We start from the raw sequence: 17528 nt of genomic DNA, 5'->3' as shown, positions 1-17528 counted from the left end.
ATGTATTTATTATTATTATTATTATTATTTATAACATTCATATTTTATATATTTGTAATCAGGCAGTTTCAGTGTTTTAATTATAATTTAAATGTTTATAACTATTTAATATAATAAAATATTTTAAAAAATGTAATTTGTTGTATGTATTTTTCTGAGCCTGTGCTCAGGTAAAAAAATAATAATAATAAAATAAATCAGTTTTTTAGATCATTTGTATTATTTTTTTCATTTTTTTAATGTAACTATTTTTTTGTTTTTATTAGGTTTTAGTTTTTGTTTAGTAAGTGCTAGTATATTAGCACCAATTGTTGTTATGGCCAATATTAGTAATTTTCTTTTCTTTTATATATTTATATAACTATATTTATGAATAAATAAATAAATATTTAAAAAGGGGGAATATATATATATATATATATATATATATATATATATATATATATATATATTCTTTTTAAATATTTATTTGTAATCAGGCAATTTCAGTGTTTAATTCGTTTTATGAATGTTTCTAAGCTTGTTTTATGTTTATATATATATATATTTATATATAATCAGACAATTTCAGTGTTTTAATTATAATGATATATATAATACAAAATAGTATTTATTTAATAATATTTATAAGATTTATTTTATTATTTACATTTTTTTTTACCTGAAAACAGGTTTAGAAACATCCGTAAAACTAATTACATTATAAAATATTTCATTATATGAAATAGTCTATTATTAACATTTTTATTCTAATCAAAACACAGAAATTGCCTGATTACTAAAAATAATAATAATAAATAAATATGTATAATATGTAAAATGATCTAAAAACAGATTTATTTTATTATTTACATGAAAGCAAGCTCAGAAACATCCATAAAACTAATTACGTTAAACTAAACTAAAACTAAAAAAACACTATCCTGAAATGCAAAAGTCCTGAAATGTTTTCCTCAGAAAAAACTAATTTCTTTACGGCTGAAGAAAGATAGACATGAACATCTTGGATGACAAGGGTGCGAGTACATTATCTGCATATTTGAGTTCTGGAAGTGAACTACTCCTTTGAAGCATTAGCACATAAATCAACAATCTGGAGCGTTGTGCATCAAAGCCCCAGCTGATAGCGTCACTGTAGTTATTTGTGAGGGTTATGAACATGCTGCACTGTCACAGTAATGACTCGGCAGTCTCAGCGGTGAGAGTGACGGATCAATGGCTCGTGTGGATGAGTTAATGAGTGTGTTTGCAGGCGGCGGCCGGGAACATCATTAACATGCTGTGGCAGCTGATGGAGAACGGACTGGAGGAGCTCAAACTGCTGCAGACGGTCCTGGTGCTGCTCACCACCAACACTATCGTACACGACGAAGTGCTGTCTAAGGTACGGCACACCATTACGCTGAGTCTACAGACCAAATGGCCAGTTAGAAAAGGCTCCTTTAGTAAATAACAAGATTTGTTTTGCTTTTTTTGAAATAAGACTGGAGAAAATCAATGGGGAATCTCAATAAAGCATTAAAGTCAGAGTAATACTGTGCACAAAATCCAAATCAAAAGGGAATCATGTTTTGTTTTGTTTGTTTTTTTAACTGAAAGTTTTTTTGGTTATCATCCAATAACAGTGTTTCAATTATAATAAAAATATTTATAATATAATATTAAATATTAGTATTTTTCTTAATTGTATTATTATTAATTATTAGTATTATTATTATTATTATGTCTGCAATTTTTATGAAGTTTTAGTTTTTTTTAGTGCTAGTATATTTGCACCATAATGGTTATAAGCCAATATTTTAATAATATTTAAGAATATGTAGAATACTTTATTTTAAAAAATATAATTTGGCTGTTTTGATATCATTGATATTCTATTAGAGTTTTTGTTAATATTTGAATTGATTTATTTTTTAATACTTTCTCTTTTAAGTTTAAAGAGTAGTATTTTTGTTGTGTTTTTCATAATTTCATCATTTTTATTAAGTTTTAGTTTTTTGTTTATTTAGATGCTAAATCCAAACCATAATGGTTATTAGCCAATGTTAGTGTTTAAATAATATTTTTTTAATATTTATATTTAATACGTTAATTTTTGTTAACATTTTTGTTCTTTTAATATCAATGATATACTAGTATATTTTTGTTAATATTTTGAAATAGGTGTAAGTTATATGGTGTGTATATGTATGAATTATATTAAAGTTTTATATATGTATATATTATTATTATTTTATTTGTATTTATTTTTAAAAATAAATACATTTTAGTTTTAGTTTATTTATTTGCTATTATATCAGCACCAACTGTTATCTGTTATGGCCAATATCAGTGTTGATAAATAATAAAAAATATAATTTTAATGGAAGACGTTTCTGACATTTCAAATAAAAAAAAAATGTAATTGTGATGTTTTATCTCAAAAAATGTTATATCTTTATATCTCACAGTTAATATAACTATTTTATTAATTGAAACTGTCACAATTAACTGTTTCCTTTTGAAAATGCATTTTAATATTATTGTAGCATGGTGTTGAATATAATATTTAAGTAAAATTACTGAACCTGTTTTCAACATTTAAAAAAATTACTTAAATTTAATGTTTTAACTCAAAATGTTTTATAATTTGTATCTTTATATCTTACAGTTAACAACTATTTTCTTAATTTAAACTTTCACAATTAACTTTCATTTATTTTTATTCAAAATCTATTTATTTCTTTAAAAAGTAAAATACCTCTATTTAATGTTCCTTTTGAAAATGCATTTTTTTATATTATTGTAGTGTATTGTTGAATGTGAACTATTTAAGTTAATAAATAATAATAATAAAAGTTAAAAAAAAAACAGTACAAAAGTACTAAAAGTTTACACTTAAAACTTAATATAAAATAGAACCTAATTAAAAAAATTAACAAAAACTACAATAGTTTATGAATCATAGTAAATATTTAAGAATTATAATTAAAACACTGATACTGGCTGATAACAGTTATGGTGCTGAAATACTAACAACTGAATTATCTAAAACAAACTAAAAAAATAATAAAAAAGTATGGTTATATTAAAAAAAAAAAAAAAAATTAAACGCAACAAAATTATTAAAATTTCAATGATAGATTAGACAAGATTTACCACAGTTATTGCAAATGTTAAAAAGTTATTTCCAGGTTCGGAAAAGCCATGTAAATTAATAAAATCTAACAAAATTATGCAAAACTGATATAGCAAATAGAAATATTTATAGTGTTCTGAGCTCTAAAATTATATAGCAATCAAATGCTGTGGAAATCCTGATTTACATATTAAAATCTTGGAGATACAGTAGCAGTAGCTTAATAAAGGATGTCAGGAGGAAAATCATGCACAAACATGTACTTTTTATACTTCTACACAGTTAAAATGTGTTTTTTAAGGACATAAATATACAGTATCTGACAAAAGTGAGTACACCCCTCACATTTCAGCAACCATTTTAGTATTTCTTCTCAAGGGATAATACTATAGAAATGAAACTTGGATATATTTTAGAGTAGTCAATGTACAACCTTGTATAGCAGATTTACTGTCCTCTGAAAATAACTCAACATACAGCCGTTATTGTCAAAATAGCTGGCAACAGAAGTGATAACAGCAGTATGTTGTTTAACCATGCAAAGCCACATGTCCTATTCATCATGTTTATGTTCTTGTCTACTTGACAGGACCATACAAAGTTGTGTATCTTGTATTAGACCAGTTAAAATTTGGTGCTTTAATACAATTCTCTCATACTGACCACTGGATGTTCAACATGGCATCTCATGTCAAAGAACTCTCTGAGGATTTGAGAATTAGTATTGTTGCTCTCCACAAAGATGACCAAGACTATTAGAGGTTCAGTAACACCCTGAAACCGAGTTACACTACAGTGGTCAGGGGTCATACAGAGTTTTCCAAGATGGGTTCCATTCAGAACAAGCCTCACAAGGGTCAATCAACGAAGTTGAGCACTCGTTCTGTGCGTCAGGTGCAGAACCTGGCTTCAAAACACAGATGCATGAGTGCTGCCAGCATTGCTTTAAAGGTTTCAGAAGAAGAAGGTCAGCTTGTTAGTGCTCAGACCATACGTCACACACTGCAACAAGTCGGTTTGCATAGGCGTCGTCCCAGAAGGAAGCCTCATCTCAAGCTGGTTCACTAGAAAGCCTGCAAACGGTTTGCTGAAGACCTCCAATCCAAGAGCATGAATTACTGGATCCATGTCCTGTGGTCTGATGAGACTAAGACTGATTAAGGGAGTGCCAGATAACAATGGTCCTAACACAAAATTTTGACACTTTGGACAAGTTCACTTTTGTTGCCAGCTATTTTGACAATAATGGCTGTATGTTGAGTTATTTTCAGGGGACAGTAAATCTATACTGCTATTCAAGCTGCACATTGACTACTCTAAAAGATATCCAAGTTTAACTTCTATAGTATTGTCCCTTGAGAAGATATACTGAAATGGTTGCTGAAATGTGAGGGGTGTGCTTACTTTTGTCAGATACCGTATTTGACTTAAATAGTGTAACCGAAACCCTTCTCAATCTTCTTCCTTTTGTGCTTCACTTCAGGCCATCGTTCTGTGTTTCCGGCTGCACTTCACTAAAGACAACATCACCAACAACACAGCGGCCGCCACCGTCAGACAGGTCGTGACCGTGGTGTTTGAGAGGATGGTGGCGGAGGATGAGAAATTTAAAGGTGACTGTTTGTACTGCGTCTCCTCTTGTACCCAGAACCCTGTGGTCTGCTTCGTTATTTATTTTATATACGCTCGCCGCAGGTCTGTCGGAAGAGCCTCCTGCTGTCCAGGGCAACAGTAACCGGCGCTCCGTCAGCACCCTGAGACCCAGCGCTAAAGACGCCTACATGCTGTTCCAGGTGCGGCTTCTTTTTATTACAGTAGATCGGTTGATAGTTCAGCAGATAGTAGGGATGCAACCACTATATTCAGTCCAAAATCCAAATGCAAACAGTATTCAACATTCAAATCTCAGAGTGAAAGTCTAAGGTATGTCTGATAATATTTTACCATAGTTGAGTCACTAAAAACCCCTTTTAAAATCACTGTAACAGCCACAAGCAGATTTTTTTTTAAAACGATGACCAAAGCTGTATGATTACAAAAACATCAATGTTGAATAATTGGCAACTTTTAATGTAATAAATTTGTATAAAATAAATAATATACTTGTGAATAATAATTAATTTAAAAATATTAAAATAATATAGCATTTTTTGTTTGGTATTAACCATAAATACCGTAGGTTGTTGGCAACTTTAACATGAATTATTATCATCAATATGTTAATATAAATTAAATATTTCCAAATTAGTAATATTAATTGATATCCAAATTGCGTAAAATTAATCTTTTAATCTTAAATGTACTGCATTTATGAAATGGTGATAAGTTTTATGATAAAAAAAAATTAATGTTCAATCAATTCAATTCAATTCAAGTTTATTTGTATAGTGCTTTTCACAATACAAACCGTCGCAAAGCAGCTGTACAAAAAATGTAGGCTACTACAATATATTTAGTAGCTTATTAGTGGTGACTACTGTATGTTAAGTCGATGTACATATGGTATAGATGTATGTTAAAAACAGTAATGGTGTAATCAAACAGATGATGAACACTAATAGTAATGATTATGTGTTGCAATCAAACTTGTAGCAAAATGGTGTAGTGCTGTATGTTGTTTCAAGGCTGGCATCATCGGCGGTCCTCTGAGGGGTTGGCATCATCTCTTCTTCTGAATCCAGACTTAATCTTGTGTAATTCCTAGTTACCACGGGATGGAAATCCTGTGGCAGAAACAGAGAAACAAATAGAGAAATAATTAGCGTAGCTGCTGTTCCAACCAAGCAAAAAATATGTGTTTAGCCCAAGCTGAAAAATGTTGATCTGTATGTGATCAGATGTAACTGAAATACAACGTTATGAGATACATTATGTGAATGCTTGGCTAAACAGATGAGTCTTTAATCTAGATTTAAACATAGAGAGTGTGTCTGAACCCCGAACGTTATCAGGAAGGCTATTCCAGAGTTTGGGAGCCAAATTTGAAAAGGCTCTCCCTCCTTTAGTGGACTTTGCTATCCTAGGTACTAATAAAAATCGGGAGTTTTGCGACCTTAGGGAGCGTGAGGGATTGTAGCGTGGTAGGAGACTAGTTAGGTTTGCAGGAGCTAAACCATTTAGGGCCTTATAGGTAAGAAGTAATATTTTGTAAGTGATACGGAACCTAATAGGTAGCCAGTGCAGAGACTGTAAAATTGGGGTAATATGATCATATTTTCTTGATCTGGTAAGGAGTCTAGCGGCTGAATTTTGGACTACCTGTAGCTTATTTATTGAAGAAGCAGGACAACCACCTAGTAGTGCATTACAATAGTCCAGTCTAGACGTCATGAATGCATGAACTAACTTTTCTGCATCAGAAACAGGTAACATGTTCCGTAGCTTAGCAATGTTTCTAAGATGGAAGAATGCTGTTTTTGTAACATGAGACAGGTTTTCAAAAGACAGGTTGCTGCCTAATATAACACCCAGATTTTTAACTGTAGAGGAAATAACATTACATCCGTCTAGTTGCAAATTGCAGTTTAAGAGATTCTGTGTACTGTTTTTTTGGTCCAATAAGTAATATCTCGGTCTTATCTGAATTTAACAGTAGAAAATTATTGGTCATCCACTCTTTTACATTTTTAACCCACTCTGTTAGCTTTGCTAAGTTAGAAGTTTCATCTGGTCTTGTTGAAATATATAGTTGAGTATCATCAGCATAACAATGGAAACTAATCCCATATTTCCTAATAATATTACCAAGGGGTAACATGTAAATTGAAAATAGCAGAGGACCTAGGACAGATCCTTGTGGCACTCCATACTTTACTGGTGATAGCTGCGATGACTCCCCATTTAAATAAACAAAGTGATAGCGATCGGACAGGTATGATCTGAACCATCTTAAAGCCTGCCCTTGAATACCTGTATAGCTTTGTAATCGATCTATGAGTATGTCATGATCTATAGTGTCGACACAGCACTAAGATCAAGTGGAACAAGTAAAACTAGCAATGAGACGCGGCCTTGATCTGACGCAAGTAGCAGGTCATTTGTGATTTTTACAAGTGCTGTTTCTGTGCTATGATGGGGCCTGAAACTCTTCTTCAAAGAGATTATTATTTTGCAAGAAGGAGCACAATTGAGAAGACACAGCTTTTTCCAAAATTTTAGACATAAATGGAAGATTAGAAATGGGTCTGTAATTTGCCAATTCACTAGGGTCTAGCTGTGGTTTCTTAATAAGAGGTTTAATAACCGCCAGTTTGGATGGCAGATGAGTATTATTAATACGTTTTTAAATTATTTACTTAAAATAAATTAAAAATAATATAATTGCATGGTTATCATAATAAAAAGTTATTTCTAAAGTAATATAGTTGATAAGTTTAACTGTAGGTTGTTGGCAACTTTAATATAATGATCTATTATGACTAACATAGATATGTGACCCTGGACCACAAAACCAGTCTTAAGTCGCTGGGGTATATTTGTAGCAATAGCCAAAAATACGTTGTATAGGTCAAAATTATCGATTTTTCTTTTATGCCAAAAATCATTAGGATATGAAGTAAAGATCATGTTCCATGAAGATTTTTTCTAATTTTCCTACCATAAATGTATCAAAAGTTAATTTTGGATTAGTAATATGCATTGCTAAGAACTTCATTTGAACAACTTTAAAGGCGATATTCTCAGTATTTTGATTTTTTTTTGCACCTTCAGATTCCAGATTTTCAAATAGTTGTATCTCAGACCAGTATTTTCCTGTCCTAACAAACCTTACATCAATGGAAAGCCTATTTATTCAGCCTTTAGATAATGTATAAATCTCAATTTCGAAAAATTGACACTTATGACTGGTTTTGTGGACCAGGGTCACATATAATTAGAAATTATAGAATTAAACATTTTACTGAACTGAACTGTATTTAACGTAAATGGAGAACATTTTTATTCAGAAATATGTTTAACTGATGTGCTTAAAAATGTTTTTAATTTTATGACTTTTGATATTCGCCATAAAATGACCTTGCCGAAAAACCCCCAAATAAAATTAACATAAAACCATAATTTAATTGAAAGTATATATTGACTAGTTTTTTAAGCGTTCTGTACATGTAAATGTGCCAAACTGCATGATTTGTGTTAAGTTATTTATCATGTTAATTAAAAACTATATAAAATTTAAACTTTAGCTGTGTGATTAAAAAAGATCAATGTTCAATAAAAAAAATTGTCTTTATTAGTAAAAAATAGCCATAAAAATATAATATACTTCATGTTTCAAGTTTGAATGTAAGTTCTTAGTAACTTCAACATGAAATATTAATTGACTCATTTTTTGATCTTTCTGTACATGTAAATGTGCCGTTCTGCAGGATTTGTGTCAGCTGGTGAACGCTGACGCCCCCTACTGGTTAGTGGGAATGACCGAGATGACCCGGACGTTCGGCCTGGAGCTGCTGGAATCGGTTTTAAATGACTTTCCTCAAGTTTTTCTGCAGGTAAACCCCACACATCCTAATGAAAACAAACATTCCTGAAATACAGATGGCAAATAATCAAGTGGAAATGACTTGACCTTCCGATCACTCTCTAACCTCCTCGTGTCTCTGTGTAGCATCAGGAGTTCAGTTTCCTGTTGAAGGAGCGCGTGTGTCCGCTGGTCATCAAGCTGTTCTCTCCCAACATCAAGTTCCGCCAGGGCAGCAGTTCCAGCGCGTCGTCTCCGGCGCCTGTGGAGAAACCGTACTTCCCCATCTGCATGAGACTGCTGCGGGTCGTCTCGGTCCTCATCAAACACTTCTACAGCCTTCTGGTGAGATGCACATTGATGCTTCACTGAAATGCCTTATAAATATAATCTGAAGTCCACTTAGCACCAAAAATGTCATAATTTACTCCTTAATGACCATTTTCCACCTTCTCTTTGAGATTTACAAATAAACAGCCTGTTTCTGTTATTTTAAGGCAAAATACTACAGGCAAAGCATTGTTTTCCCATGCACTACATTACACTGCATATGTTCTCAAAATGAGTTTGTTCTCCACTTCAGCAGTGCTTACACACACCAAAATTTACAGTTTTATTCATGTTTGTATTCTGAAGGTTTTTACTGATGGGTTTGTTTATATGTCATTCACCTGATTTTATTATGCACTTTATCTATTTGCGTCTATAGATTTAAATTTCAATACATATCATAAGCAGTTTTATTAAAATTCGTTTTTTCTTCAGTTCAGCAGCACTTACATTCACCAAATTTTACAGTTTTATTCCTATCTGTATTATGAAGATTTTTATAGAAGGGTTTGTTCATATATAATTTGCTTGGTTTATTATCACACTTTTTCTATTTGCATATATAGATTTCTAAAACAATACATGTCTTTAAAGGCTGTGAGTTTTTTTCTCCAGTTCAACAGCTCTTACATTCACCAAATTTAACAGTTTTACTCCTATCTGTATTCTGAAGTTTTTTTTATAGAAGGGTTTGTTCATATATAATTCGCTTGGTTTATTATCACACTTTATCTATGTGCATCTTCATTTCTATAACAATGCGTGTCTTTAAAGGCCGTGTGGGTTTTTTTCCAGTTCAGCAGAACTTACACACACCAAAATGTACAGTTTTATTCAGATCTTTATTCTGAAGGTATTCACTGAAGGGTTTGTTCATATATAATTAGCATGGTTTATTATAACACTTTATCTATTTGCATCTGTAGATTTTTATAACAATACATGTCTTTAAAGGCTGTGAGTTTTTTCTCCAGTTTAGCAGCACTTACACACACCAAAATGTACAGTTTTATTCATGTTTGTATTCTGAAGGTTTTTACTGATGGGTTTGTTTATACGTCATTCACCTGATTTTATTATGCGCTTTATCTATTTGCGTCTATAGATTTAAATTTCAATACATATCATAAGCAGTTTTATCAAAATTTGTTTTTTCTTCACTTCAGCAGCACTTACATTCACCAAATTTTACAGTTTTATTCCTATCTGTATTATGAAGATTTTTATAGAAGGGTTTGTTCATATATAATTTGCTTGGTTTATTATCACACTTTTTCTATTTGCATATATAGATTTCTAAAACAATACATGTCTTTAAAGGCTGTGAGTTTTTTCTCCAGTTCAAAAGCTCTTACATTCACCAAATTTTACAGTTTTACTCCTATCTGTATTCTGAAGTTTTTTATAGAAGGGTTTGTTCATATATAATTTGCCATGTTTATTATCACACTTTATCTATGTGCATCTTCATTTCTATAACAATACATGTCTTTAAAGGCCGTGTGTTTTTTTTTTTTTCCAGTTCAGCAGCACTTACACACACCAAAATTTACAGTTTTATTCATGTTTTCATGTATTGTGAAGGTTTTTACTGAGCGGTTTGTTTATATGTCATTCACCTGGTTTTATTATGCACTTTATCTATTTGCGTCTGTAGATTAAAATTTCAGTACATATAATAGGCAGTTTTATCAAAATGGGTTTTTTCTTCACTTCAGCAGCACTTACATTTACCAAAATGTACAGTTTTATTCAGATCTTTATTCTGAAGGTATTTACTGAAGGGTTTGTTCATATATAATTAGCATGGTTTATTATCACACTTTATCTATTTGCATCTGTAGATTTTTATAACAATATATGTCTTTAAAGGCTGTGAGTTTTTTCTCCAGTTTAGCAGCACTTACACACACCAAAATGTGCAGTTTTATTCATGTTTGTATTCTGAAGGTTTTTACTGATGGGTTTGTTTATACGTCATTCACCTGATTTTATTATGCACTTATCTATTTGCGTCTATAGGTTTAAATTTCAATACATATCATAAGCAGTTTTATCCAAATTAGTTTTTTCTTCACTTCAGCAGCACTTACATTCACTAAACTTTACAGTTTTACTCCTATCTGTATTATGAAGATTTTTATAGAAGGGTTTGTTCATATATAATTTGCTTGGTTTATTATCACACTTTTTCTATTTGCATATATAGATTTCTAAAACAATACATGTCTTTAAAGGCTGTGAGTTTTTTCTCCAGTTCAACAGCTCTTACATTCACCAAATTTTACAGTTTTACTCCTATCTGTATTCTGAAGTTTTTTATAGAAGGGTTTGTTCATATATAATTCGCTTGGTTTATTATCACACTTTATCTATGTGCATCTTCATTTCTATAACAATGCGTGTCTTTAAAGTCCGTGTGGTTTTTTTTCCAGTTCAGCAGAACTTACACACACCAAAATTTACAGTTTTATTCAGATCTTTATTCTGAAGGTATTTACTGAAGGGTTTGTTCATATATAATTAGCATGGTTTATTATAACACTTTATCTATTTGCATCTGTAGATTTTTATAACAATACATGTCTTTAAAGGCTGTGAGTTTTTTCTCCAGTTTAGCAGCACTTACACATACCTAAATGTACAGTTTTATTCATGTTTGTATTCTGAAGGTTTTTACTGATGGGTTTGTCTAACGTCATTCACCTGATTTTATTATAGCAACTTATTTGCGTCTATAGATTTAAATTTCAATACATATCATAAGCAGTTTTATCAAAATTCGTTTTTTCTTCACTTCAGCAGCACTTACATTCACCAAACTTTACAGTTTTACTCCTATCTGTATTATGAAGATTTTTATAGAAGGGTTTGTTCATATATAATTTGCTTGGTTTATTATCACACTTTTTCTATTTGCATATATAGATTTCTAAAACAATACATGTCTTTAAAGGCTGTGAGTTTTTTCTCCAGTTCAACAGCTCTTACATTCACCAAATTTTACAGTTTTACTCCTATCTGTATTCTGAAGTTTTTTATAGAAGGGTTCGTTTATATATAATTCGCTTGGTTTATTATCACACTTTATCTATGTGCATCTTCATTTCTATAACAATACATGTCTTTAAAGGCCGTGTGTTTTTTTTCCAGTTCAGCAGCACTTACACACACCAAAATTTACAGTTTTATTCATGTTTTCATATATTGTGAAGGTTTTTACTGAGCGGTTTGTTTATATGTCATTCACCTGGTTTTGTTATGCACTTTATCTATTTGCGTCTGTAGATTCAAATTTCAGTACATATCATAGGCAGTTTTATCAAAATGAGTTTTTTCTTCTTTTCAGCAGCACTTACATTTACCAAAATGTACAGTTTTATTCATGTTTGTATTCTGAAGGTTTTTACTGATGGGTTTGTTTATACATCATTCACCTGATTTTATTATGCGCTTTATCTATTTGCATCTATAGATTTAAATTTCAATACATATCATAAGCAGTTTTATCAAAATTCGTTTTTTCTTCACTTCAGCAGCACTTACATTCACCAAATTTTACAGTTTTATTCCTATCTGTATTATGAAGATTTTTATAGAAGGGTTTGTTCATATATAATTTGCTTGGTTTATTATCACACTTTATCTATTTGCATATGTAGTGTTTTTTTCCCTACTTCAGCAGCATCCAACTTTAACAGTTTTATTCCTATCTATATGTAAATGTCCTCTGTTATGATGTCCTATCCTGCATAATGTTCTTCAGGACGGGTTGTTGAATATTGAAAAGGTGTTGATATGTAAATGCGAGCAGCCATATGTTAATGAGCTCATAACAGTGAATATTTTGGAAAGTTTCGTTTTCAAAAGAGCAAGAAAAATCTTTTTATTCATTTAATATGTTTAGTTTAATTAATCTAATTTTATTAGGATATATTGGTGTGTTGGATTCGTTTGTGGTGCACTTCTGTGCTGGAAAACATTTTCAGATATCCAACAGTGCAGTTGCTAAAGTTGTTTGGATGCATCAAGATGCTGTAACAGTGATTTCAATATCTACAGCTCTCAGTGTGTTTGTGTTACAGGTAACAGAGTGTGAGATCTTCCTGTCTCTGCTGGTGAAGTTTCTGGATGGAGAGAAGCCGCAGTGGTTGAGAGCCGTGGCGGTGGAGTCTGTGCACAGACTGTGTGTTCAGCCGCATTTACTGCGGTAAGCACATGTACACACACTTTACTTTGACTTATACTATTTTATGTGGATCTAATGATATTTTTATCTATTATAACACTAAACTCAAACATTTTTTGTTGTTGTTAGCTTAAGGGGAGACACTGCAGGCAAAAATGCTGCACCTGTCAAGTTTGAGATTTTGGGCTTTTTGGTTTTTCACAGTGTTAGGTTTTTCATAGTGTCCATAGTGTTGCTTGATTTTATACAGCATTTTATTCCCCCCGAAATGGTAAAAAATATAGTGTTTCCTGTCTGTCCTAAGCTTTTTCTGAATTACAGTTGCAATCAAAATTATTCAACCCCCTTGACATGCAAGACATTTTGTTCCAGATAATTTGTTTTTCTAAAAACAAATCTACAAAGGCATTAGGACACTATTAGATAAAGTATTTTAATACACATTTGAGTAATTCTGAGAACATAAATTGATAAATAATGAAAAAAATAAATCAAATTGGCTCTAAACGTTCATGTTCAATATTATTTAACCCCCAAAAGTAAAATTTGGTGCAGAATCTTTTATTATTTAAAACCACCAATAAACACTGATTGAAAGTGTTTAAAAGCGTTGATCACCTCTCTACTGCAATCTTGGAATATTCCTCGGCTGAAAAAGCTTTTAGATCACTGATAATCTTTGGTTTTCACTTTGCCACTGCTTTCTTCAAATTCAACCACATATTTTCAATGAGAATTAAATCTGGAGACTGAACAGGCCACTCAAGAACATTCTGTGACTGATCCCTGAACCAAGCATAAGTAGATTTGGATGTTTACTTTGGGATGATTGTCCTGCAGGAAAGTCCATTGATCATCATCTTCGGTCTTTGCACCAAAGACATCACAATTCTTGGCAAAATGGTCTGATACTTCAAAGAATCCATGGTTTCCTTCATACGGTCATGTTTTCCACTTCATGCTACAGTAAAACAACCCCATAATTGGATCAGCTCACCTCCATGTTTGACCATAGAGTGTTCTTCTGCTCATTAGTTTTCCCTTTTTTGCACCAGACATACGGCTGATCTATACGTCCAAAAAGTTCTAGTTTGGCCACATCACTCCATAAAACATTCTTCCAGAACTCCACAGGTCTATCCAAATAAATTTTAGCATATTCAAGCTGACCTTTTTGTTCTTCTTGATCAAGAATGGTATTCGCCAAGATGCCCCAACATGAAAGCCATGCTTGTCTTATGTTCATCTTCTACTCTGGAATGAAATATTTTTCCTCCTTTCATCGGGTCATCTCGCAAGTCTTTGGCTGTACAGTGCAAATTGAAATTGTGTATTTTTGGTTCAACACCCTCAAAGGTTTTCTGGTACAACACACTTTAAACTATGGAATAAGGCTTTTAATGTCTTAGAAATCTTCACGTAGCCTTAGACTTAATACAATGAAACTATTTCTTCTCTATAGCTTTTGTGAAAGCTCTGCTGACTTTACCATATTTGCTACTCAACTTCAGCACATGCATGGGATAAATGTATAGATTTGTAACATCTCAAGCTGATTCAGTTTTTTTAATAGTTTCTAAAAGCTTAATTGTGTTTTAGGACAATTTTGTTCCCTACCGCAAAAATGAATGACTTAAAACGGCAATGTTGAATAGGGGTTGAATAATTATGACAGCTGTGTTATTAAAAAAATCCTAGAACTCAAGCACATTACATTATATATTGACATTGTCACTTTTAATATGCCAGTACACTGTTGTAGATGCAATTTTTATAAAGTCCTGAAACTTCAGACAAGCTTTTATTTGTAAAGTACTGCAGTCTCTGGGGGGTTGAATAATTTTGATTGCAACTGTATGTTGTGACAAAATGAGACGGCCAAAATTCCTTCTGTAAAAGCTTTTAATAAGTCAAAATTTGGAAACTGACTTCATCCAGTGTTTAGATTTTTGTACTAGAAATGTATGCAAATTCGCACATATTTCATTAAATAATGCCTCATTTGCACATTTAAACCTAACATTTTTTACTTAATAATACTTGATAATATTTCTCCTATAAAATAATTTTTAGCTAAAACTAATAAAAATAGTTTTTTAATTAAATTAAACTGAAAAAATATTAATATTACATAAAAATAAACAAAATGGCAACAAATAAAAATGACAAGGGCTCATATAAAATTACTGAAATGCTATTTACAACATCTAAAAAACACTCCTTCCTGTATACATTCAATATTAATCCATTTTATTGGCTAAACACTATAAAAAGCATGTTTCATAGCTTTATTTATCAGTTTACCTGCAGTCATGAGATATTTTTCTTCTTCTGAAGATTATAAAGATCTGTTTTGTGTGTGCAGGTCTTTCTGTCAGTCATATGACATGAAGCAGCACTCCACCAAAGTCTTCAGAGACATCGTCAACGCTCTGGGCTCCTTCATCCAGTCCCTCTTCATCCTCCCCAGTGCAGGGAACACCTCATCCACCAGCACACCTGCAGGTCACAAACACACTAAGATCTCCATGTTTTAGATAAATGATGACTGATTATCTCATGGAAAAGTCAAACTATGTCCCTTTCAGGTGGGTCTGTGTCAGGTTCACAGGCGTCCGGTCAGGGAGGTCCGGGTGCGGCAGGAGCAGGTGGAAGTCTGACCACACAGGCTGCTTTTGAATACCGTGGCATCTGGATCCCCCTCATGAACGTCAGCGTCCAGGGCAGTGCCAAAGCCACCTAGTAAGTGACCATGAGCTTTTAGTATTAAAGCTAAAGCTAAAGTTCACTTCCAGAACAAAAATGTACAGATTTACTCACCTTGTTGTCGTCCATGATCATGTCTTTCTTTCTTCAGTCGTAAAAAAATATTTTTTTGAGGAAAACATTTCAGGAATGTTCTTCATATAGTGGACTTCTATGGTGCCCCCGAGTTTGAACTTCCACAATGCAGTTTAAGCTGGGAACACACTTTAAGATTTGCTGAAACATTCTAAGACTGACCTCAACACACTTAACGACTGTTTTCATTGACTGTAACAGATTTTTTTCTTTGACAATCGTAAAGGAGCACAAAGCTGATGACCGAGTCACTCCACTACACAACACACTTAGAGGATTGGTTCACTGCCAGAACAAAAATTTACAGATAATGTACTCACTCACTCCTTGTCATCCAAGAAATTATGTTTTTTGAGGAAAACATTTCAGGATTTCTCTCCATATAATGGACTTCTATGGTGCCCCCAAGTTTGAACTTCCAAAATGCAGCTTTAAAGTGCTCAAAACTATCCCAGCCAATAAAGAAGGGTCTTATCTGGCGAAAGATTGGTTATTTTCTAAAAAAAAATGCTTGTCTTGTCCTGATCTGCATGATCGTACGTCGAAAAAAACTCCCATCTTATTTTCTCCAACTTCAACATTTACAGATAATGTACCCGCATGTCTTTCTAATGTTCATGTCTTTCTTTCTACAGTCGAAAAGAAATTAGGTTTTTTGAGGAAAACATTTCAGGATTTCTCTCAGTATAATGGACTTCTATGGTGCCCCCGAGTTCAAACTTCTAAAATGCAGTTTAGGGTTAAAAAGTATATAAATTGTATTTTCTAAAAGAAAATAACCAATCTGTTTGCTGGGTAATATCATTCTTTCTCAGCTGTGATCGTTTAGAGCCCTTTGAAGCTGCCTTTAAACTGCATTTTAGAGGTTCAAACTTGTGGGCACCATAGAAGTCCACTATATGGAGAGAAATACTGATATGTTTTTCTCAAAAAAAAAAAAAAATCTATTTACAATTAAAGAAAGAAAGACATGTAAATTTTTGTTCTGGAAGTGAACTGCTCCTTTAACTAGTCTTGCTACATGTTGGCCCTAATGAGTGTTTGTTCTCAGTCTGGAGATGCTGGATAAGGTGGAGCCACCCTCCATCCCTGAAGGTTACGCCATGTCTGTGGCCTTCAGCGCCCTGTTGGATCTGGTGAGGGGAATCACGTCTATGATCGAGAGAGAGGTCTCCAAACAGGAACAGGAAGCAGCTATGAGGGAGGAGGCGGAGCCTGTTAGTCCTCCACAGAGTGATGGCCGCCCTCAGGAACCCAGTGAGTTTTTGAATCAGTATATTTGGAGAACGTCTCTTTAATAATAAGACTATGCTCTGTGCTGACCTCTGGCTGTGACACAGGAAACAATATACTACAAAATCAGTTTTGTCATTTGGAATATAAAACATTTACTAATACATTATTAGAATTCAGATGTTTGTGTTCATATTAATTAATGGACGTGAGCAAATACATAAATAGAATAGAATATATGAATAGAAAATACAATACATTTGACAGATCAATAAATGGAATAGAATATATACATAGAAAATACAAATACAATACAAATATTTAATATAATCACTCATTGTATTTGTATAATAATT

At 32.4% G+C, this 17528-nt stretch overlaps 1 protein-coding gene across 2 annotated transcripts in view; it reads left to right on the top strand.

The window, feature by feature from the left end:
- The first annotated feature begins 1256 nt into the window (after positions 1-1256).
- mon2 (MON2 homolog, regulator of endosome-to-Golgi trafficking) overlaps positions 1257-17528 on the top strand; it is a 54504-nt gene continuing 38232 nt past the window's right edge. For both annotated transcript variants that reach the window (XM_073831728.1, XM_073831727.1), the window contains exons 1-9: positions 1257-1384; positions 4602-4731; positions 4814-4911; positions 8485-8610; positions 8727-8924; positions 12995-13119; positions 15464-15603; positions 15687-15840; positions 16991-17196. In XM_073831728.1, coding sequence (XP_073687829.1) covers positions 1277-1384; positions 4602-4731; positions 4814-4911; positions 8485-8610; positions 8727-8924; positions 12995-13119; positions 15464-15603; positions 15687-15840; positions 16991-17196 — 1285 coding nt within the window. In that variant the 5' untranslated portion in view covers positions 1257-1276. The remainder of the gene's footprint in view (positions 1385-4601; positions 4732-4813; positions 4912-8484; positions 8611-8726; positions 8925-12994; positions 13120-15463; positions 15604-15686; positions 15841-16990; positions 17197-17528) is intronic.

Source organism: Garra rufa, chromosome 25, assembly GCF_049309525.1.
Source record: "Garra rufa chromosome 25, GarRuf1.0, whole genome shotgun sequence".
Taxonomy (NCBI): domain Eukaryota; kingdom Metazoa; phylum Chordata; class Actinopteri; order Cypriniformes; family Cyprinidae; genus Garra; species Garra rufa.
Note: the sequence above shows the minus strand (reverse complement) of the source record. Positions and strands in the feature narration are given on the sequence as shown.